The sequence below is a fragment of the Pyxicephalus adspersus genome, chromosome 4 (assembly GCF_032062135.1).
Source record: "Pyxicephalus adspersus chromosome 4, UCB_Pads_2.0, whole genome shotgun sequence".
Classification (NCBI taxonomy): Eukaryota; Metazoa; Chordata; class Amphibia; order Anura; family Pyxicephalidae; genus Pyxicephalus; species Pyxicephalus adspersus.
In genome coordinates this window covers 148731133-148755502 of record NC_092861.1, presented here as the reverse complement: position 1 = coordinate 148755502, position 24370 = coordinate 148731133, and the positions used below count along the sequence as shown (strand labels likewise).

Below are 24370 nucleotides of genomic sequence, written 5' to 3'. Positions count from 1 at the left end.
CATCACCAAAATTTTGGTAAAATTTTGCCATTTCAGCAAAATGTCTTGAAATCAAGGAATGAGAAGTGAATGTTTAAGTTGGTCTTTAAAGACTACATTAGGTTTGGAATAAAGTTTTTCTTTCTGTTTAATTGTGATTTTTTACACATCCTATTGTCAGCTTAAAAAAGGAAAATTTTATTCTTTCTGTTAAGACAAACATAGGGAAAATTTTGGTAACCTGGGCACAAATTCAGCTTTCCTGAACTTTTCTCACTCATAGTTAGAGAATGAATGTAACTTACATTGAGAGTTCAGAGGCAACATTCATGAGTTACACAGTGTGCATAAGCTTGTTTATTTCCAAAATGTAAAAAAAAATAAAATAGAGAAAAAATTTTAGAGACATCCTGTGTCATCTCATTAAATTTGTGTGTTTTACTGAAATCTACAGTTCTCTTTGATGATGTTGTAGAATGTTTGCCGACAATGAATTATTTATCATTCTGGGAGAATCTCAAATAAAATATAATTGCAATCTTTTAGTTATGGAATTGAATGCCAGCAGGGTATTACAATTACACAGTAATGAGCTTAGTCATACATACCTTTTCTACTGAGCTCAGCTCACTGAAACGAGAAGATTAAAAAAGAGAAAAAAATGGAAAAAATAATTAACTAAGAAAACATATATAACTTGTGGAGAGTTGCAAAAATAATGATTCACAAACAATTTTTTGTTAAAGCAAAATGGAATATAAAAAAAAAATACTGGTACATTGGGCATCAGCATCCTACACAGTGATTGGTGTCTGGCTGACCTATCACTAGGGATGATCATTGTCACATGGCAAATGGGGGTGTGTCTATGCCTAGGCACGGGTGTATACACACACACCACGAACAGGAAATCCTTAGTAGAGGGCCTTTAGAGGTTCAGCTGCTTCTAATGCAGCAGAAGGTGACTACATGGCAGAGTTCTTCTCAAGATTTAAGATTAGAAGTTATGTTTTGTTAGACTTGGCGTCAGGGATTAGGGGTCTTAGGTCCACTTTTAAATCTAATGACATTTTTTTTTTCTTTTAGGAGGGGATAGAGCAAGATAAGTATGGAACCCTTGCCAACATTTTTTTTACCATCTGGATGGAATGTTTTTGGGTATAAAAACTTTAAAGAATAGCCAAAGAACATTAACTCAGAAGAGAAACCACCCCAAGAACATTGTCCTATCTATTATTATTATTATCTATTGTCCAAGTAAATTTATTTCCGGTAGCCTTCAATAGGGTTCTATCTGAACTTCAACTCAACAAACTTCAAAGAATATTTGCTGCATGGAATGTTCTTGTGGTATTCAATCTAAAAGGAAAAAATCCTAAGCACATGAACTCAGAAGAGGAACAACCATAAGAACCTTAGATCCTCTAAGTACAGGATTTATGTCCTATATACATCAATAGGGTTCCACTTCAACCTTGAATTTATCAAACTTTAAAGAACTTTTGCTGGATGGGATTTTCTTGGGGTATTCAATCCTAAATGAATCACCAAGAACATTATCTCAGAAGAGAAAACAGCCCAAGAACATTCAATTGTCCAAGTAGATTCAAGTCCAATAGACTTCAATAAGCTTCCACCTGAACTTTGGATTGGACAAAAAACTTCAAAGAACATTTGCTAGATGGAATGTTCTTGGGATAGTCAATCATAAAGAAAACGCCTTTAGAAGAACTTTATCTCAGAAGAGGAACCACCCAAAGAATATTTTATTGTCAAAGTAGAAGATTTATGCCCCATAGATTTCAATAATGATCCACCTGAACTTCGGATTCAAAAAACGTCAAAGTATATTTGCTGGAAGGAATGTTCTTGGGGTATTTAATCGTAAAAGACAAGCCTATGAACTTTAACATAAAAGATAAACAATTCTTTGAACCTTCAATACTATAGGTACAAGACTTATGTCCCATAGACTTTAGTAAGGTTCCACTTGAATTTTCTTCACTTTTATGAGCTTTCCTCCCACTTCATGCTGAGTTTAGAACAAAAATGAAAATTACCCTAATGGGACACAAACAGTTAGAAAAAAGAATTTGGCCCGGAAGTGTTCAGTTGTTCCTTTCTGTTCTGGTGACAGCTTCTTTTTCTTGTACAAGTTGCAAAGATTTCTAAAATTTAACATAGATAAAAAAAAAAAAACATTTTCATATTTACATTACACAGTCTTTGCTCCTCAGGAATATCTGTAGCAGAAACGTAGCCTCCTTTTCTCTCTCCGTTGTATATGGGACAACCACATATTTCCCTGCTGCCAGCCCGCAGCCCATTGTAATGTCACGCTGTCTACAAGCCTCCAACTTTGGGAGTCTCTCCCGATTGAAGAACGAAGGTGGAAGAGGCTCACTTGTGTCCTGGAATTGAGAAATGAGAAGACAATCTTTACAAAAAATAAACATAAACCAATAAACATACTTTCAAGAAGTTGTAAAGACTTAACTGCATTAGATGATAATTGAATTTCACTAAAAAAGTGTTTCATTGTTGCATTGCTGGTATTACACTATAAATTAATTTCACATTATGGAACTCAAAAAGATACAAACTAAGGAGAACAATGGTGAATGCATGAATGTTCATCACATGTTTTGTTTTTGCCCAAAGAAAAGAGTTCAAGTAATCCTATGGTGAATATGAATTTTGTTAAATTGTTCTCCTTTCCAAAGCACATTATCAATATTTCCCTATTTTGTGGTTAAAGCCATTGAATGCCAGAGAGATATTGTCCTTTGGCAAACCAACACTTCTTGGAAGTTGACAGGAGGAAAACCTTCAGGGAACCAGATTAACACTCCTGTTCCTTGACATTCATTGAGGGAGCATTCCCTATCATCCAAATGGGAGAGTTCAGCAGCTTAAACTGCAGGAGAGGTAAGTAATTTTCTTTTAGCAGAAAAATTATTTTGGCAAATTTTATATGGGGGTCACATTATGGTGAACTTGTAGTTAAAACAAATAATAAACTTTGATTGTTAAAAAGACTGAGGCTTATTTGAAGAAAAGGCAGACCCACATTGGGGATCTAAGAAATAAGGGCTCTTTAGGAGATTCATTTCATCAGCCATCACCTTGAACTGAAAAATCACCTTGCAACCGTCGGACCTTAAACCTGCTGCTCATCCACAAATGCAAAACCTTTAAAAAATGATCTAATATGCTATGATAGGATTAAAAAAAAATCCTACTAAGCCAGCTGGATAAAGTTTGAGGGCATTTTTTCTTATAAGTATGGTTGGTTTTTCTGCTTTGTGCTGCTATACATGTTTCAGATATTCACATGAAGTTGGATCAGCAGTGAAACATCTACAACATTATAGAACAAGCTTTGTTGAATGTGGCTAATTACTACTAACTGTCCCATGACCAAGATTATTAATAAGGTTTGCAGACAATCTCTGACAGCTGATACTTCTCTTAGCTGGGTATTGCTTGGACATTCTTCATACCTGAGATTCCACCTTAAAAAAGAAAGAGAAAAACAAGAAAACAATTAAAAACTAGTCATTAAAAAACAGTCTTAGCACATCAAATCCTTCATCGAGTGGTCCAGGTATTCACTCTTCTAGGTACTTATACTATGTACACCATTGAAGGGGCTCTGACAGGGTCCTAAAAGACCTGGGCACTCCACCTAGGGGGAAACAGCACAGTTTGTCAGAGTAAACTATGGTCATGCTCTTTTTTCTATGCATCCCTTTTACAATGCCGGGCTTAGTCAACAGTGGGCCCCGGTATAGAACTGACTTGACCCCCCCCCCACATACACGCTAAACTGACTTGGAACTCCTGTGGGGTGAAATGCCCTTGTGCACGCTTTACATCTCCTTAAGCTGCCGCTGCCCTTTTACCTTATTACTCCCTTCCCATGATCACAAACATTGCTTGCCCCCTATCTTAAGAACTATCTACGTAAAGCTTATCCTAGTACCATACAGGAAACTCCCATAAAATCCCATCCAAATGATTTAGTTCTGATTTTCTCCTGGAAGGATACACCCTTTTACAACCCAATCTTGTGACCAGGGGTGCATTCATGCTCTTTTCCAGCACCCCTGTGCACAAAAACAGCTCCATAAAGACAAGGTTTGCTGTGGAGGAACTTGAGCAGTCCTGACCTTAACACTACTAAACTCTTTTGAGATGAATTGAAACACCACTTGTCCCACATCACTGTCTGATTTTATAAATGTTTTATATGGCTGGTGGGATATATATTCTCCCAGACAGCCAAAATTATTGCTGAAAGTACTTACATTATGTATTATTGTTTTCCAGCAGTCTTTCTACTATCCTGTGCAATGTTAATAGCATTTATACTATGCAGTTTATATATTGAATTGATTACCTCTTTAACATATGGTATTTCCATTTGTATATACTAAAGCTATGTATTTACCACAAACTTACTGACAAGCATTTGTCCAGAACATCGTTAACATACTGCCACCACTCAGAAAGCCTACAAGAAGCGAAACGCATCCAGTTATCTGCCTACGTATGCGACACCAATTGCGTTTTTGGTAACTCCATTATATGATGATTGTCTAGTGCCGCTACGGCTAATTATTTGTCTGAATCTCAATTACACTGTAAACCAGTCATTGAACCACTGAAAAATATTCTTGTATTATGAGAATTTATCAATAATATAACTCACTATTTGCCTAAAACCTTCCTGTCTGTCATTTTCATATCTTGCTAGGTGTGGAAGCTGTTAAAGCAGCAATGAACAGCAAATCCATCCCATTTTAGTCATATTGTTCAGCAACTGAGACCCTGGGCTCTTGGATGAGGACCTAAGGCTACTGAGCTAGTTTCCAGTTAGGAGTTAGGAAGGCGAGCATAGTACAGGTAAGTACGGCATTATGTCTAGCGACTTTGTAGAAAAGCGCAGATTTCTCCCTTTAATTACAGGGAATAAGAGTCTGTCTTGGACCCATAGAGTGGAACATAAACCCTCTCCCAAATATATTCTCAAGTAATCTCATGGCTAACTGCTGACTGGCTGCCCATGTTAAGCACACTCGTTCATTCTGCCAGTTGTAATGAAGAAACACCGTGACAATATTAGACACTGATTTGTTATAATGATAACTCAAGGCCACATGTTGATGATAATTTGAATGCTGCAGTGGTTCCGCTGCTTGAGTCTGTAAACACATTAGCGGCAGCGGGAAACAAATCACAGCGGAATGCCCGGCGATAAATTTAAGAGCTTTGAGCAATGAGAAGCAGTCGATATAATCAATTCAACATTTAGCCACAACACGAGACTATATTGTATTTCCTGGCTGATTGCTGCGTCAGTAAGCAGATTGTTTAATCAGCGGTATGTTTCCCCTGTCACAGCTGTCCTATTCTTCTGCTGAGGCCTGAGTAGCTTTATTTGTCTCCAGACGCACTTCATGGAGGTAAAGAGAACCTGTGTTGTAGTATTAGGTATAGTGCTTTGAGGGAGAAGGGTAGAGGAAGGGACAACAAGGTACTTTTTCTTCCACTGATATAGATTTTCTGTGATTTTCTAGTCCTTATTTAGATCTAAACTCCAGGATAAGCTAATATCATCTAAATACGAGAGAGGTTCATGTTCCTACTTAAATCTTGGTGTGTTTTCTCCATTTCTTCTAGATCTGTGCAGCAATGCATAATTCTATTGCGCCTCCTATAAAGCTTGCCACATTTCAAGAATATCCATACAATAAATAATAAAGTCCTATACCAAATTGGTCCAATTTTTTGGGACAATAGTTACAACATTTTAAAATGGTGACAATTCTTTATTTCGACTTTCTCTTTTTAAAAGAAAATATTGCAAACAATACTACATGAATGCATAAAGTCTCAAAACATGACAAACTCGACGCGTTTAATTTAATTTAATTTAACATTTAATGTTAAATTTACAACTATAGTTCAAAACTTTTTTACAGCAATGTTTCTTTTAACATACATAGTTGTTACATAAAATAAATTCACTTGTTTTAGTTAAAAAAAAAAACTCGCTTTCCATCCACAAATTCTTTACCACGGCTATTGGTCTGCACATGGCAAGCAGTAGGTAGAGAGGAGACACACAGCAAAGTTCCAGCCATACATTGTTGTAAAAATGTTTTTGTACTATTGTTGTAATTATAGGTTTATCATATACTCCTGAAGAAGCAGACACATAGGTCTGTGAAACGTGTTGAGTTTGTCCTGTTTTGATACTTCATGCATTCATGTGATAATGTTTGCAGGGTTTAAAATGTTTTCCATTAAAAAGAGGAAGCTGAATTGTTGCCACTTTCACACGTTAATTGGGATTTGGTGCACACAAAGTGGTTTTTTATCCTTTTGGGCTATTGCAAAATATATTTAAAGTTTTCATGGTAAAAGTTTAAAGCCGACTCAAAATTGAAAAGGTAACACCCATCTTCTCTTCCCTTCATCAGCTATGCATGGGTAAAATTTAATTCCCCAGGTAATGTAAAAGATAGGTATTTACCTTAAAGATCTTAAATCCAATTGGGAGCCATTGACCTCCAAATTTTTCACGATTCCTGCTGCTTTGCATGAGCGATATGACCACATTGTACCCAATGTTCACCTCATCAGATGATTTCACGGTTATCATGTATTGAGGGTTACTGCTGAAAATGTCTATAAAATGAAATTATAATAAAATATTAGTGTATGTTTGAACCAAATTTGTTTCTTAGAAGCATTAGAACATGTCAAGTTTTTATTGCTGTCTGTGAACCCCACTAAGTAGACTTCCCCCTTGGATGACCATTATCACTGAATTGATGGATAATTCAATATTGTAATATTGTCACCAGAACAAGAGCTGAAGAAGAATCTTCTAATGAGGACAACTATGTAAAACGGGAAGTCATCTCATTTATAGAGTATTTATTTTCTATCTATCTATCTATCTATCTATCTATCTATCTATCTATCTATCTAAACTAATAAAAGGAATGGAGGAGCTCAGCTATGAGGAGAGATTAGCTAAACTGAATCTATTCTCCCTTGAGAAGAGACGTATAAGGGGGGATATGATCACCCTGTATAAATATATAAATGGTCCATATGGAGAACTTTCTTCCCCATTGTTCACTGTAAGGTTGTTACAAAGAACAAAGGAAAGGGGGCACTTTTTGCGTCTGGAGAAAGGGATTCCTAACAGTAAGATGTGGAATCGCCTCTCCAAGGAAGTAGTCTCAGCAAGTTCTTTGCATTGTTTTAAGAAAAAGCTGGAAAATTTCTAGAAGCACAGAATATAACCAGAGATTAACGTTTTACAGGAATGACAACAGAGACTATTGATCCAGGGAACATCCTATTGCCTCACGGGATTAGGAAGCAATTTCTTCCCCCGGTGGACTAAATTAAACCAGAGTTTATTTGCTTTCCTCTGGATCATCTGTTATTATATGATTTTATCTGGGATATGCTGGTTTTTAGTATGTTTCGTTCCCCTGTGGTTGAACCCAATGGATTTATGTCTTTTTTCAACCTAACTATCTTTGTAACTATATATCATGTATCTATCATACATCTTTTTATCCATTTCATATCAATTCATCTATCTATCTATCTATCTATCTATCTATCTATCTATCTATCTGTCTATTTATTGCCCCCTTCTATTTCCTCATCCACATAAAACCATTGCTTCCAGTAAAATTGTTACCATTTTTGGTCCATCGGCTCCATAACATAGTCCTGTACCATCGTCTTTGCTGTTCTCCCCAGTCCAGAAAGTCTGGGATGTGATTACAAAGTATAATAATGGAAAACTCCAGAGAAAAATCTTCCCAAGGCATCCTGGAAGAAACACAAAAAAGCTGTTTTACTAAAAAATGTTCATGGATTATCATGGAGCCCAAAGCATGCAGAGATTCAATGGCAACCTTTTCTGCTTTGGGGTCAGGATGAATTATTTATGTGCTTTAGAAATTCTCAAGCAACAAATCCCGATATTCGTCACATTACTTTGTTAGAACTATTACAGTATATTCTGATTCCTTAAAGACAGACATGGGGGGGGGGGGGGTCTAAGACTTATTCAAATGGGGTGCCTCCAGCCTACAAGATGTTTTAATAGAAGTCTCTAACAATCTATTGGGAAAGTGTGATGAGTATAGGGAATGTAAGGAAGATACTCCATGGTGGATGTAAACATTATAGGAAGAGGTAATTATATATGTGGGTAGGTGGCAGGAACAGGGGCTAAAAGGATCCAAAAAGTCCACTTCACATCCTTAAAAAAAATCTTGCAGCTTATAATTGGACACCATATTAGATACCAGAATTCACCGTCATCCCGGACCCTCTGCAGCCTCATTCTGTCTTCTTCTCTCAGTTCCTTCCAGCTGGGAGATCTAACAAAAAAAGACGATAAAATAATCTGATATATTCATGAATGGTATGCAGGGTATCCAGGCACTTACAAAGGTCCACTGCCTCCCAGATCATGGACAGCATGTTGTGGCACTGTTAAGACTTTTATGCAGTGTTAGCTTGTTAACTGTCATGGTCTTCTTCTAAAATTGAATATTAGGATTTCAGGAGACTGTGTTTTACTAGAATTAACACTAGAGCCTGTGAAACTCGAACCACTACAGATGTATTGTTGTGCAAACCGAGCAATTGGTCCACCTTTCCATATATCTGCAGTGACCGGTCAGACTGTGCCAGCCTGAACTTGTGGCATCTGATCTACAAAGCACCAAAGCAAATGACCTTTAGAACAAGAGATCTATATTGGAGGAAGTTGTGGGGACATAGAGTAAGAACTGCAATGGTAAGAACCCCAAATCTCATCTTTTAGGAAGCCCAGAGAAGACCTTCAATGCATCTCCATGTACCTGGCAAGCCTTAGGACATGACTAGTCCTTCAGTTAACGTCCAGTTCCAGTCTACTCTCATGTTCTACACTGCTTATGTACACTTTGGAAAAACAATAGAAGGGAACCTCAATTTACTCTCTAAATCTCCAATTCGGTGGAATAATCAACTGGCTAGGTTGGAAAACCTGTCCATTAACACCTTGTAAAAAATGGTGCCAGATTTCTATTTTTTAATATGGCACCCACACGTCACCATTGAAAGAACCTTTACGCTTGTCAAAGTTTATCTTACAAGATAAAAAAGATAACTATTAACTCATATAAAGAAGTTGTAACCGGATTAGACAATTTTATGGTCAACAACTTTGTCTTGTTACACACTCATGAGAAATTCTTACAGGTCCCTTTGGGGAGGTTTGGAAATCCCATTGTCCATCTTTTAACCCTTTAACCCCCACCCATGATGTTGCTCAGCTTCCGAGACCTCCCGCAAGACCCCCAACCCATTTTTGTACATCTAGGATTTCTGCTATATTTCCTTTTCATTACCTAATATTCTACCCCATATCATCTTTTTTACCCCTTACCCCTTTTCTTTTTTTTTTCTTTTTTTCCGGATATTTTTCTTGCAACACATTTCTATTTCACCCACTGGAACATCACAATCAAAGCACCAATTCTAAAGTGTTGCCTCCTGGGCATCTATCCTTCCTTTTTCTGCTGTTGACCATATGGGCCACCTACCCCATAGTAGACCCTTGCTCCTGAAGGTTCTTAAAGGTTTGGCATATTTTGGAGAGGTCTGGAAATCTCTTTGTCCACGTTTACTCCCTTGTAATATACTTTTACCAATCCAGTGATGTCTCCCTGCTTCTAAGACCCCAAACCAGACCCCCTACTTAACCATTTTTTCCTACAACAATGATTTCTACTAAAGTTCCTATTCTTTACCTAATTTTATACCTCTATCATCTCCCCTTCCTACCCCTGAATCCCTTTCTTTTACTCCTTCCTTCTTTCAAGATATTATGTTTGCCATAATATTGCCATTTATTGCCAGTGCTGCCTCCGGGTTATTTTTTTTCCTGTTCCCTATACAGCCAACTGCAACAAAAGAATAGAAAATGACCAGAAGGCAACATTGTAGTGTTGACCATATGGGCTACCTACCCCGTAGTTGCAAGTAGACCCTTGCTCACAATATTTTTTTTACGCTTGAATTGAAATGTAGAGAGACAAAATGCTTATTCCTTAAGGAACCTCTAGCGACCTCTGGAGGAACCCTGGTTGAGAAGCATTGTTCCATGGGTTAGACTTACTTATCATTCCAGGCTCCTCTCCATTCTCCTTGACCCCAAGGATTCCAGAGCCGAATTAATTTTGCAAATCCATTTTTTAATGGGACCTGCAGAGACATAGAATTGGAATAAATTAGGTAATTCAACCAAGATAAGGTAGAGTTTTAAATCACATTTTTGCAAACAACTTCTATATTGTGCAAACAACTAATATTTGTGTTTGAATTTAAAGTCAAATTTTTGAGTTGATATATATAGTGTTCTCACCAAAATTGCTGGGTAAGTTAGGGGCTATGTAAGTTTGTACAGTCTGTGCCTGTCAATCTTATTTAGTCCACTAGGTGGTGCTGATGCTAGCATGTTACATTGTCTATAGCTCCTACTAGTTGTCAATCCCAATAGCTGTAATCATTGTAAATGTGTACATCAGCACCACCTAGTGATCTAATTAGGATTGGTAGCCAATTTTAAACACGTGCGTTCTTAACATATTGTAAACTTTGAAAAACAATGTATTTTTTTGTGACACAAACATTGGGCTTGGTTTATTAAAGCTTTCTAAGACAAATCTCCAGCAAACCTGGAATTATTTCATAGAATCTTTTGGTATTAGTTGGCAAATGTCTTCATTCCTGGACCAGGTCCATTCAAGGTTTGCTGGATCACCCAGGTTCTCCTATGACAGTCTATCCTCACTAGTCTTGAAGATAGGGCCCATAGTCTGTGATTTACAATGTCCACATTGAAGTGTTAGATGGTTGCTGCTCATTGCGATTCCACTCGCCAACAGCTACATCATCTGTGTAATGACACAGTAGCCAGCAGGCGGCGCCACAGCACAGGTGTGAAGATTCTGCCTTATCCCTCTGGAAGAGTAGCGATCCAAGGGAAGGGTGGCCAGACAGGTAAGAATTAAAATGCATATGCATGTTCGAACATTTAATTTTATTTTTCCTGGTAAATTTATAATTAAGTGTATGCTATACCCCTTCAATAAGTGCAAACAAAAATACTCAATCCTGCCAGAAATCCCTTACTATCTACTGCACACTCTGCATTGTTATCAGAAACAGAATTATGCCCATACCCTCTGTGATCTCCAGGATTATCTCTTGTTATAAACATAGCGCAAAGGGGGAAGGAGTTCTATACTCCCAGGAACACTTCCTATTCTAGAGTTAGGCTGCTACTTTATATTTAGTAATTAGTGTTAGTACAGCAGCTTTTGCTTTTCTGAGTTTCCCCTGTAACATTGGTATATTACCTGTACATCTGTGTTTTATGCAGCTTCTTAAAACAGGGTGACAACGTTGTTTGTTCTGCAGTAAAATTGCACAGCATGTTGTCACCATTGGACAGAACAGTCATAATGGACAAGTTAGTTCACATAAATAGATTTCAGGTCAAAGACAATTACAATAATCCTAGCTTCAGCCAACACATTCTAGTGGATGGTAAACCCCGGGCTTCAGTGCTGCAAACATCCGTGCTGACCACCTGAACATTTTGCAGACTTTTCTTTTCATTTCTGGCATTAGTTCAGCTTTCATTTTCAGCTTTATATTCCTAAGAAGAGGTGTGATGTCTCCAGTCTGGAAAAACTAGTTTCACCTGTGATTTATAGAGCACCCTGGGGGTAGTTGTGGTGTCATTTTACATGCGAACAGAATAAAAATCATTGAAGTGTAAAAAAAATGCTGTGTTAATGCCAGAGATAAAATGTACAGTCATGTGACATCGTAGATTCAATTTGATGTTTCAGAAAGTCAGATCTGACCCATAAGAGTACAAAGTCCCTGTATGGCAAAGCTAAGAAGGAAGCAGAGCATGCACAGGATATGTGGTGATCATTGGTTCACTTTGCAAGAATACCCAATCACATGCTAGGAAATGTAGAGAAAGGGTTTTCTTGTACCTGATTGGATGGCTAGGAACAATTCATATACCTTTAGTAATATTATCAATATTACACAGTATTGATATAGTGCTGACATATTACGCAGCGCTGTACAAAGTCATGTCACTAGCTGTTACTCGAAGGAGCTCACAATCTAATGTCCCTACCATAGTCATATGTCATTATTACAGTCTAAAGGTAATTTTCTGAGGGGAAGCCAATTAAAACTAAACTGCATGTTATTGGAATGTGGGAGGAAATCCCATGCAAACACGGGGAGAACCTACAAACTCCATGCAGATAATGTCCTGGCCGAGATTTAAACCTGGGACACATCTCTGCAAAGGCCAGAGTGCTAACTACTGAGCCAAGCCACCATGTTGGTCAGAGGTTAGTAAATCAATGCCATTGTCCCATCACTGATACAAACTGTGTTTATTTAAAGTAAACAGCTGCTAACTACTCACCTGTGCAGTGCCTGTGACACAATATGCATGAGACTGCACCAGACCATTACTGAGAACCGGATTATCTGAAATATACTAAAGAAAGCAAGAAATTGGTGAATAAAGGGCAGTTCCACCCAAAAGTTGGTATGTCAGCTAACACTGGATCTTCAATAGAACCTCATTCAAAAAGAGACTGCAATGAGTAGTTTCTTGTGTGGGACTGTCTCCTTGAGCTATTGAACTTTGTTAAAAAAAGTTAAAAAAACAATTTTACTTGTGAACGGTGAAAAGGAAGGCAGGTGAAACATTGCTACATTGTTTCTATGTATTATAAATAAGGTGCTCGGCAGCAATAACAATAATATGTGATTGTCCCTCACCCACAGATCTTCACTATCCAAGACTTCCAGGTGTGTTGGATGTCCGGACCCCCATCACACCCTGTGGTTTCATCCACTGACCCCCATATCATGACAGGACCCTAGAGGGGCAAGACATCTAGCACACAGAAAAGTCCATGTGAATCTTGCAATAAAGATTCTTTGGGAAGATTAGCTCTTCATTGCAGGCTAGATCAGCACCGACCGGTAAGTGGTAATGTTTTCCTTATTGCTAATTTAAATATTTTGTTTAATATATTATTATATTATAAAATAATATCATGCAGAAAGTATTCTTTGCATCCTTCTTTCTATGCGAAGCATAGGCCATAGAATATTGAAGAGGCTCCTGTACTCCGGTAGATTCTTATAGAATGTGTGATTTCTGTACGACAACATTTCTGGGAAATAAGAGGTAAATGTTACATACACTGATTGGAACGCTTCCCCTCCGGAAGTCAAGAGCTTCTTTCTGCTAAAAGAAAATAGGATTTGTTTAAGATTTGGATTTATATATATATATATATATATATATATATATATATATACACTATACTATACAAGTTCTATACAAATCAATAATCTAGTTGCTTGAATTCACTTTGTTAGCTGATTATTGAGCTGCACGGGGAATAGTAAGGGAAAAGCTAAATATTGCCATTTTCTTTATTGCTGTGTCATATTATAGAGATTCCCCTACACTTCCTGCCCTGTAGACTAAGCAGGGATTAAGTTTCCATCTCAGTGTTTCTCCTCCTTTTTAACATAGGGAACCTTTGAAATAACTTTCAGGTCTTCAGGGAACCCCTTCTATAATTCCTATATCCACAGCTCACAGTATATTAGTGTGGTGGTCAGTGGGAAGAATTCTTCTTACATTGCTGGCTTGTGGGAAGAATGTCACCCTTACAGATAGCCAAGAAGATCATTGGGGTCACTTAGTGACCCCACAAGTGACCTGAGAAGTGCAAACTGCTCATTGCTCCAGGAACCCCCAGAAACCTCCGGAGGAACTCTGTGTGAGAAACATTGGTCTATCCAAATCTTTTTTTTTTACTATACTTTAAAGCCTACCTTACAATGCTCTAAAAACTACCCCCTTCCCTGGTATTTTATTTATTATCTACCCAGCAACTTACTTAGCTGCCCCTTCCATCTCTTACTTCCTCCAGTGTTTGCAGCAGCCATTCCCACCTACAGTTCAGTGGAACCCAGATGTTTCTTCAGAGGTTGCTGGGAGTTCCTTGAGCTGTGGATGTTGACTTCCAATTTTAAGTTGCCTGCAGCCAGCTACATGAAACCAGGGAGTGTTTTATCTATCTGAAAGGGGGGCATTCTAACCAAAATCATAAGGGAGACATTCTTCTCAATGGCCTGCAATGCCAAGGGCATTTTTCCCATTGATTGATTATACATGGGTTTTTCCAACACATAAAGAATATACAATCCTGTGGCTAATGAGAGCAGGAATGGCTGATTTATAGCTTTCCATCTGAAATTTGTTGGCACATCCTGGGTCTGCATTATGATTTCCTATAGACATAAATGTAGCCTTACTGATACTGCTATATGGCTCTATTCTTTGCTATGGGGAGCAACTGTGCAGAATTCCCACCTAACTTCTAAAGGAGTGGGAATGGCTGATTTATAGCTTTCCATCTGAAATTTGGTAGCGCATCCTAAGACTGCAGAATGCCTTCATATAGACTTAAATGGAGCCGTACTCATTCTCCCTTATGACTCCATTCATAGCAATGGGGAATAACTGTGCAGGCAGCATTCCAACCAAACTTCTAGAATAGTGGGGAAGACTGTTTTATAGCTTTACATCTTAAATTTGGTAGCACATCCTGGGTTTGCAGAGTTCCTCCCTATAAACTTAAGTAGAGATGTACCCATACTGTGGTATAGCTCAATTCATGCCTATAGAGAATAACTTTGCAGGCATCATTGCCACCCATCCCCTGGACCCAGGCAGCTCCCCCACTCATCATATCATTGAAGAGGGACAAGAAACTATTATTCCATGTACCTATGTATGATCTATCAGAACGAGCATCCCATTTATTAGGCTTTGCATGTAGGCATTTAAAAGAAATTAAAAGAGTTAGAAGAATAAAACAGAACTCACCACCAGTGGCAAACTCATGCTTCGATTCCTTGGTGTTACCTCCTGTTAATTATAAGGTTACAATGAGACTTAATGATGGAAGCCATTTCTATCAGATCATTCTACCTATTAGATTTTCCCACCCAGAATGTTAGGACTAGATTCGTACCTGGAGGTTTGTGGTTAGGGTTGGGCTATTGTCAAGGGGGATTTTTTTTATGATTTATTTGCTATCATGGTAGGCTAAGGTACAGCAGCCTTGTAATTAATTGTCTTGGTGTTCCAACTGTGAAATCTCAACAGCCAATGACAAACTCTAAGCCTTGGTGAACCAATTGCTCTATTCAGGTTCTAATTGATTCAATTGTTGGATTTTTTTACCAAATGAATTGCAACTGTTCTGTAAGTTGGCATAAACTACTGCCGTATTATTATTACAGAATTACCTTTTTCCCATAGACGCAGGCCATCAGTGTGTCTGGACTCGCTTTGCTGATCATATGCCAGAGTTGATTCCGCTGTAATTGTTCACCTCTAAGGTCAAATGTCATAGTTATCCCACCTGTCAGGTTCACAAAGGCTTCTTCTGGGAACCCCCAGTGCAAGTTCTGGTAGGAACCCAAAAGTCTGAAATATAAAAGAAGAAAATGTAGTAAGTTTGATATATTGGTATATCATTATTCTGGGACCCCGGGTGTCAGTTTGTCAATGTATAATGTATAATGTAGAGGTTGGAACTTGAGTTGCTCAACTTAGACTTGAATCCGACTTAAGTCACCCAGTAAACAACTTGCAGTGAGTCTTCTATAACAACGCCTTCCTCCCCCCCTTCCCTGCATTCTAAGTCCATGGCTTTCACCTCTGACAGCTGAAGGGGCAACGGAGGAAGGTCGCGTTACAGAAGCCCCACTGTCTTCCTCCCCGTCCCCTTCAGCTGTCAGTGGAGAAAGCCGAAATTAGTGGACTTAGAATGCAAAGAATGGGAGAGGAAGACATTATAACAGACTAGGACTTAGGACTTAGGACTTAGTGTCAATGACTTGAGACTCAACTTGGACTTGAAGAGTGACAACTTAGTCCACTCTCTGATGTTCTGGGACCCCAGGTGTCAGTTTGTCATTGTTCTTGGAACTTCAAGTGTCAATGTGTAAGTGTTCTTGCACCACACAAAGCCCCCGTGCCATTGTCCTGGGATCCCCAAGTATCATTGTTCTTGATCCCAAATTTCAATGTGTCATTATTTAAGGGTCCCTAAGTGCCAGTGTGTATCCCCATTCTAAAATTTTGCATGTCAGTACACATTGCTCATGGTCCTCAATGTGGATCTCAAAGTGACAATAAGTCATTGTTCCGGGATTTCAAGTGTAGGGTGTTCTGCCCCCCTCCTCCATGTTCCAGTGTGCCATTATTCTAAATCCCTAAGTGTCAGTCCATCATTACCCTGCTTTTTTTAAGGTCAGTGTACCATTGTTCAGGGGCCCCCAAGTGCCAATATTCCAGAACCCCAAATTACAGCGTGTTAATATTTCAGGCTCTCTAAGTGTAAGCATGTCACTATTTTAAAACCTTGTGTGCCATTATTATTATTATTATTAAACAGGATTTATATAGCGCCAACATATTACGCAGCGCTGTACATTAAATAGGGATTGCAAATGACAGACTAATACAGACAGTGATACAGGAGGAGAGGACCCTGCCCCGAAGAGCTTACAATCTAGTAGGTGGGGGAAGATTCTTCTGGGGTCTCAAAGTGTTAGTGTGGTCCCCAAGGATCAGGGTGGGATGACACTTTAAATAAAAAAACACTGTTTGCCCTGACAATTTTAAAATTCTGGTAAAGAAATGAGACAGAATAATGAAGAGAAATGAAATGAACTAAACTTCCTACACAAATTTGAGAAGTTTTAATCAGCCTTGAACCATTGCCACCTGCTGGTCATTTCTCAGAACTGCACCTTAGGGCTCTGCTGCGCACACTTGTCCCCATTAGTGAACCTTAAATGCAAACCTCAGTCTGATCAATAGGTTTGGGCATGGCCTGGATGTAAATCTGTCCCTGGCTTCTGTTTAACTAATAATGTTATGGTTAACTTCTGTGGAATATTTGGAGTGTGCTTGTGCTCAGTTTGTCCTCTATTTTCCCTTATTGCCTATAACCTGGATTCTTGACACAGATTGAAAAAAAAAAAAAATCAATAAGACCAAGTCATCCAATTTTGTATAAAGTTTGTAAAACAGAAACAATTACTTTGCGTAGGCTTTTTCTAAAAGACACGGCCAGAATTCATTGGCAGAAGATGGACGAACGTATAGGAGCTCCCCGTTCAAAAATGGCAGCATGTCGTCTATGACAATATCCACCCACTCGCCGAGATGCCACAACTGAAACAAAAAGATGGAGTTTTCCTTATAATATATTATAATATTATGTTATATTGATCAATTAAAAAAATGTGCCAAAGGTTTAAAGCTAAACTCCACTCCTGCAGCTGACCCATCTCCATGCAAAGGATAATTTCCTGCAAGGGGGTGAAGAATAAGGTGATAGAATTCCTCCTCACTCCTGCAGACTTCCTCCTCTTCATGCAACCTCTGCTCCAGCCCAGCCGGTTGCAGCTCTTTAATTGTCATCCTGCACAATGCAGAATTAGGATGCAGAGAGCCTCCACATTCTAGAGCAATGAAAAGCAGAGGAGAAAGCTGACATCCACGGAGAATGAGGAATAAGGGAAGTATATCTCATTATTTATCATTCCTTATGGCACGTCAATCCTTGCAGTTGGGAGGTTTGATACAAATATAAATCTTCTTTTCCTGTAGTGCAGCTTTAAATCAAATCAAATCCAATCACTAAAATCCCAGATGAGTATTTATATGTTAATAAAATGGAACTTGTTAGTTAGCAAGTACAAGTCTGATATAGTTTAATAGGCTAGGGATCTATACTTTTGATTCCTATAATAGTTTTTTATGTATTATAAAATACCCGTATCTACCTATTTGGGATGTATAAATTTCCTTAAATTGGCTTTTTTTCATTCTATAGGAATTGCTGAACTGAACTGTGCTTGGGCTTATACTGCTGACGTTGCCTACTGTAGTACTGATTACATTCATGTTAATGCATTCTTGCATTCTTATGCTGATTCATTCATCAGAGTAAATGATTTCTAAATTGAATTTATTTTATTGATAATTGACCATATTGGAAGGAGTTGGTCTAAAACTGTCTAAAATGTTGATATGTTTTAGTTATTGGTGGTTTTAATTTTTTATGCTACTATCTTTCCCCTGAAGAAGCAGTTTCACCTATGAAACGCATTGGGCTATCTTTTTATAATGTGCAATTGATGTCTGAACTATGTTTAAATAAAGATTGATACTTTTAATGTATTTATGTCAGGAATTATCTACTTTTTTTCTTTCTCTTCTTTTCCCTTTTAGACATTGATACATGTTAATATATTTCCAATCAATTGTGCACAAAAGGACTCCCAATGATGACTACAAGTGGCCATTTCAACACATAGCGATGGTCCTCTGTTGTCACCATCATGAAAGCTGTACTGAAACAAGCCATGCAGACATTAATGGAGTGTATGTAGATAGGTATTGGCTGCCAACCAGCCACATCTGATTTCCAATACATTATTTAAAATAAATACAATATTTAATTATATTAGCTACTTCTCTTTGGCATTCATAGTAATGAATTTAGACTCTTTAGATTCATAGTAATGGCTTTATGTCCTACCTTGAAATGGAAGATTCCAGCATATTTTGCATCATACTCTTGATCTCCTGGCATGATGTTCTGCAGTAACTTTGGCTTTAGTGTGAGAGATCCCATTGCACAGAGGAACCAGCAGTCACCTGTTAATCATTGGTACAAACCAGTTACCCATCTTAAGCCATCTTGAATTTTAAATAAAAGAATACAAATGGCTAATACTATTTACTAAAATGTATTTCTCTGATACTCATGGGGTTCTATTTATAAATGGTTCCCCAGTCAATTCGACTGAAAATAGCTGCGACGTAATCAAATCTCTTATTTTAGTTCTTATAAAAGAATGCCACAAAAGGAAATGCTATATGTATACAGTAAAATTATGAGCGAATTGACTGAGGAATAATTTATAAATTACAAAAAGGGACATCCAATTTCACAGATAGCTTAGGCAGATATTGATGTTCCTATTTCTTTGAAATGTATCTTATTTGTTTTTTTAAACATTGAAAACCCTTACATGTAAAATTATGGGATAAGTGTCATGTGATCACCTTTTTCTTTCTCCATGGTGCTACAGCCCAGAATGGAATTGGTAGCCCTATGGCCAACCCCGAGCCTGGAGCACCAAGATATCCCCAAGACCTTCATGTCATGGGTGACCCTACTGATATTTGTTCTACCGCTGGTTTATCTCAGAGTCTTCTGATGCACTTAAGTACCAACTTAATTCAACATTGAGGTCATTGTAATCTTCTAATGACTTATTTCTGAAAAGATTATTCAGGATCCCCTCTAGATCCAACTATTAAATTGCAACGAGTTCCAATATGGGCCAGGGGATAAAATCCAACCAATGTGTCTTTCTACTGCAATGTGTCTTTCTACTTTTCTAGATTCTACTGCAAGATAACATGTCCATCCTGGTCTGATGAAATTGGGTTTTGGGTGAACCATTACTTTCAAATCCCATTGTTAACGTTTATACCTTAACCCTAAAACCCAGAGGTAAATGTTCACCCAACACCTAAACCCAACTTTACATCTGAATCTTCACTAAGTGTGCTGTAATGTCAACCCTTTTACCAGAATAAAATACGAGATAGGGACCGTAGGTTTGAATTTGTATGTAAGTCGGAACAGGTACATTATTTTAATAAATGCAATTAGGACAGATATTTGTCTCTACATATTATTAGGCAGCGTGGTGTCAGTTACTGTATTAAATCCTCACTGTGAGATAATCACAAATAAAGCAAAAAAAAAAAATCTTATTGGAGCCTAGACATTCATTAACTTTTGGAGCAAGCTGTGCTTTGATATGCAAAAACAAACAACTGCAGAGTTTGTCTTGGTTATTAAAGAGTTACAAGATGTTGTAGAAGAGATCACCCACAACCTCAGCTGTGTTTAGCAAAAGATTTCTGCAAGTCATGCAAACTGCCCCCTCCTCCCTATCAAGCCTATGTCCTGCACACAAGCGAGCAGGGAAGTCTGTTCGTATGTATGTCGGATTTCCTTAACCTTGACTACCTGTACTATATTACTATTGAAATCGAAAACTAAAAGTGCATCCCTTACATTATAAAATAAATGTAATATAAATACCTATTCACCAATATTTCCAAAACATTCACTTTTTGACTTCTTTACCTAGAGCAGCCAACCAAGAGGCAAATGCCCACAAGCCAACCCACCGGCACTCTTCTGTGTAACAGCTCACAATATTACTTACCTAGTCGCTTACTCTGTGAAATGTCAAACAAACTTGTGCCATCAACTATCAGTTGTGGCCTTTTACCATGTGGCTGTGTGACAAAAGAAAAAAAAATATAAAATAAATAACATAGAAATATATAATATTTAAAGTAGTAAGTTAGGAGCTTTTGATTATGTGAATAAAGAACAATTGAGTTTAAAAAAAAAAACACATTTAAAGCACATAGCAGTTTTTAAAGCTTTCAAGGTTTCACTTGGGGTCATAGATTAAAAAACAATTTTTTGATTCCTTGAACAAATAGGTGAATGTACACTTACAGGATGGGAGTAGGCACTTTAATGCTCTTGAAAGGTAAATATTAGACCAAAACTAATGCAGTTACATTGATGTGTCATTCTCAATCTGTCCACTAGCTAGTGCTGTGTTCCTTTCCATTCTGTTCTTTGTGTGATTGCTTTTATTGGCTTCACTGTTACAATGTTCACATATTTGAGATAGATGGGCAGTACATTTGCCTTATTTGTTACAGCATAACCTAGTGGATGAATTGGGAAGGGAAGCAGCTATTAAACCAATGTAGGTGTATATCCACCCACGTCTACTTAACACTTTTAAATAATGTTAAAATACTTTCTTCCACGTCTAGCTTAGTTTCAAGTGCAATAATTGTTAATGCAAAGCAATATGAACAGTCTCAATCTCCTGCTGAAATGTTGATTTTTAACAATGTAAAAATATAGGAGACAGAATTCCTTGGAAACAACCTGTTCAAGTGGGAGTGAAATTCTAATGAGAACAGAACTAGGAACTCCGCTCTCTACTATCTCACTGCAGAATTTACCTGGGGATTTCAAGTCAATGTGCCTGATTGATTAACGCTCTCCAAGGCTGGAGAGGATACGCTTTCATCAGTGAAGCTGGGTGATCCAGCAAACCTGGAATGGATTTCTTAAAAGAAATTTGCTATTTGCTAGCAAATATTTTGAATCGTTGACCAGATCTGTTCCAGGTTTGCTGATGAAGGTGTATCCTCTCCAGGCTTGCGAGGGCTTTAATAAATCAGGCTCATTGTTACAATGTTCATATATTTGAGATGGATGGGTGGTACATTATCATTATTGAGTAGCAGTTAGCAATGGGCAGCATTATTTTTTACAGCATAACCTGGTGGATGAATTTGGAATGACATCAGCTATTTAACCAATGTAGCTGTATTCACTCATGCCTACTTAATACTTTTCAATAATGTTTAAGTACATTCACCCACCTCCAGAATAATTTCAAGAACATTCATTATTTATAAATATATTCCCTTGGTGTCCCACAAGTTTTCCAGTCTTCACATCTACAAAGCCCAATATCAGCAGTCCTGACCTCCTGCTGAAATTATTACTTTTATGGTATGCAGAATACAATTGAAGAGGCAGAAGACCTGGAAACAACATACAGGCAGGCCAAGGACAAAGGATAAGTCACCAATATTGTCTGTGGTCCCCCTGCAGCTGATCTTTCCCACATTACCATGCCTTGTTCTGCACTGGGGCACAGTCTTGGTAGTGGTGACCAGTGATACAATGAGGTGGATCATCATCATTTGGGTCATCAACATCTAAGAACAGGGGCACGGCACCAGGGTCAAGAATTATTCAAATGTACTAAAATCATCTTTAGAACCTTCACTTACAGCTCTAGAAATAAAACATTTCTGGACTCTAACCTTCCTTGAATTTCCGAAAATTTCTTATAGAGCTTGAATGAGCAAGAGTTGTGAGGAAGTATCCCCAATGGGGGCAAAGACAGGTTAAAGAAACAAAAATGTAGAAAGGATGGGGGTGAATTTAGGGACCCAAATGTTTTTTTGTAACTTGCTATGAATAAAAGTCCAACGCGTTTCACAGGGCTGCATTAGGGCTTCATCAGGGCTGCAGTATCATATAAAACGTTTTTGGATATTTATCTAAATCAGGGACCCAGGAACTCTACAACTTTTTTTTTATTTAAATATTAAAACCTCACAATAAATATAACTCATATGAAATAGAAATCAGTGGAGTTTGGCGTTCACTAAAAATAGATCACAGTTCAATCAACAACACCTCGCCTATTACTGAAATATGTTCTCTTCTTGGAATGACACTTCAATTATACCATATACAACTCAGTCATTTCACTGACATATTTGCATTCTTTTTTTTTCATGTTCTCAAAATAAAGATTCATTATTTTTTTTTAAGAAGAGCAGCAAAACAGAATAGGACAGGCCACATTCCATGCATGGAGGTCATCACATTATTAAAAAAATAAACTCCAGGAATAAATAAAAGACATAAAGTAATACGGATATGTATTCAAAATTGCATATCTCTAAATGAATATTCAGTCTGATTGAATAAAGCTTTCCAAGGAGAAGATAGACTATCATAGGAGAACCTGGGTTATCCAGAAAACCTGAAATGAATTTCTTAAAAGTAATTTGCTATTAGTTGGCAAATCTTTTCAATCCTGGACTACCAGAACCATTCCAGGTTCCTTGGAACACCCAGGTTCTCTCATGATAGTTTATTTTCTCCAGTCTTGAAGAGCTTTAATAAATCAGGTCTTATATCTTAACTAAAGGGCCCCAAAAGGATTCCTGAAGTACTGACATACCAAGTCATATATAAAAAATTGGAGCTTTTTATAACTAAGGAGAAGATGAAAGCTCATTTATTTTTACTCTTGTAATATGCAAAGAATAAGGAAGGGAGAGAAGACGTATGTGCCGTACGAGGTCCATAAAATATCAGTTTGCGTTACTTTAATCGCACTGGCTATTTAGCATCAGCCCCTTCCTATCATAGATAGACTGTCATGGGAGAACCTGGATGATCAAGAAAACATGGAATAGATCTGGTCCAGTACTAAATTAAACATTTGCCAAATAATAGAAAATAATTTGTAAGAAAACCATTCCAGGTTTGCTGGATCACTCAGGTTCTCCCATGATACTCAATCTTCTCCAGTCTTGGACAGCTTTAATAAATCAGGTCCAGTCTGACTTTGCCTCAGTGTTAGCCTTTTGTTGTCCTTGTACTTCAGAGCTCAGACTAGGAGATAGTGAAGCCACACAATGAGCCAATTGTGCTGCAGTGCAGAAGGACAGAGACAATATTCAGGAAGGAATCGATGTATTGGCTTCCTCAGACTAGGGGATAGAATGTCTTAGTTGGTAGATTTGGACTTTAACTTCAAGTTGCATCCTAAAAACCATCAAACAATGAAATGACAAATTGGTTGGAATTTGGTTAGATAAAAAGTTATGATAACTTAAGTTATTTTTTTTTAACTAAAAAAAAAGATAACAAAAAAAAAAACTATTTAAGTTGTGTCAATAGGGTTTATTACATGAATAGAAAGTACCCCAAATTAATATTGATGCAATTTTATTTTGTTCTTGGTTTAAAAAGCAAAATAATTAGACAATGTGTAAATGTCTAAAAAAAAGCTCCTACTTTTGTAGAAGTATACGTTATAAAGTTAGCTTATTACTGTAATATTCCCTATAAGAGCATAATGGTATAAGGAAACAGTTTTTTTTGATAAATATATTAGCACTTAAATGATTCATATAATAGGAATGTATTGATATTAGAAGTTATTTTTTTTTTTATTTTTTTTACAAAGGTCGATTTTGCTAAACACTTGTTGGACATTAATTAAAGATTCATATGCCATTGTTTGCTGTAGTATCTCCATTGTACTAGAATTGTACGACTTCAACACAGACAGAAAATCCCACCAATCAATCAAGATTGTAAGCTCTTCGGGGCATGGTCCTCTCCTCCTGTGTCACTGTCTGTATCTGTCTGTCATTTGCAATCCCTATTTAATGTACAGCGCTCCGTAATATGTTGGCGCTATATAAATCCTGTAT

General features: G+C 37.5%; 1 protein-coding gene across 1 annotated transcript in view; it reads right to left on the bottom strand.

Annotated features, from left to right (window-relative positions):
- The window catches only part of LOC140329914 (calpain-13-like), a 37994-nt gene that overhangs the window by 11607 nt on the left and 2017 nt on the right, over positions 1 to 24370 (bottom strand). Inside the window, exons 2-15 of the mRNA XM_072410306.1 lie at positions 20473 to 20545; positions 18762 to 18880; positions 17256 to 17389; positions 15451 to 15631; positions 15026 to 15067; positions 13325 to 13369; positions 12533 to 12607; positions 10190 to 10275; positions 8328 to 8402; positions 7712 to 7845; positions 6521 to 6675; positions 3483 to 3494; positions 2194 to 2390; positions 588 to 609 (exon numbers count right to left, since the gene is read on the bottom strand). Coding sequence (XP_072266407.1) covers positions 588 to 609; positions 2194 to 2390; positions 3483 to 3494; positions 6521 to 6675; positions 7712 to 7845; positions 8328 to 8402; positions 10190 to 10275; positions 12533 to 12607; positions 13325 to 13369; positions 15026 to 15067; positions 15451 to 15631; positions 17256 to 17389; positions 18762 to 18880; positions 20473 to 20545 — 1350 coding nt within the window. The remainder of the gene's footprint in view (positions 1 to 587; positions 610 to 2193; positions 2391 to 3482; positions 3495 to 6520; positions 6676 to 7711; positions 7846 to 8327; positions 8403 to 10189; positions 10276 to 12532; positions 12608 to 13324; positions 13370 to 15025; positions 15068 to 15450; positions 15632 to 17255; positions 17390 to 18761; positions 18881 to 20472; positions 20546 to 24370) is intronic.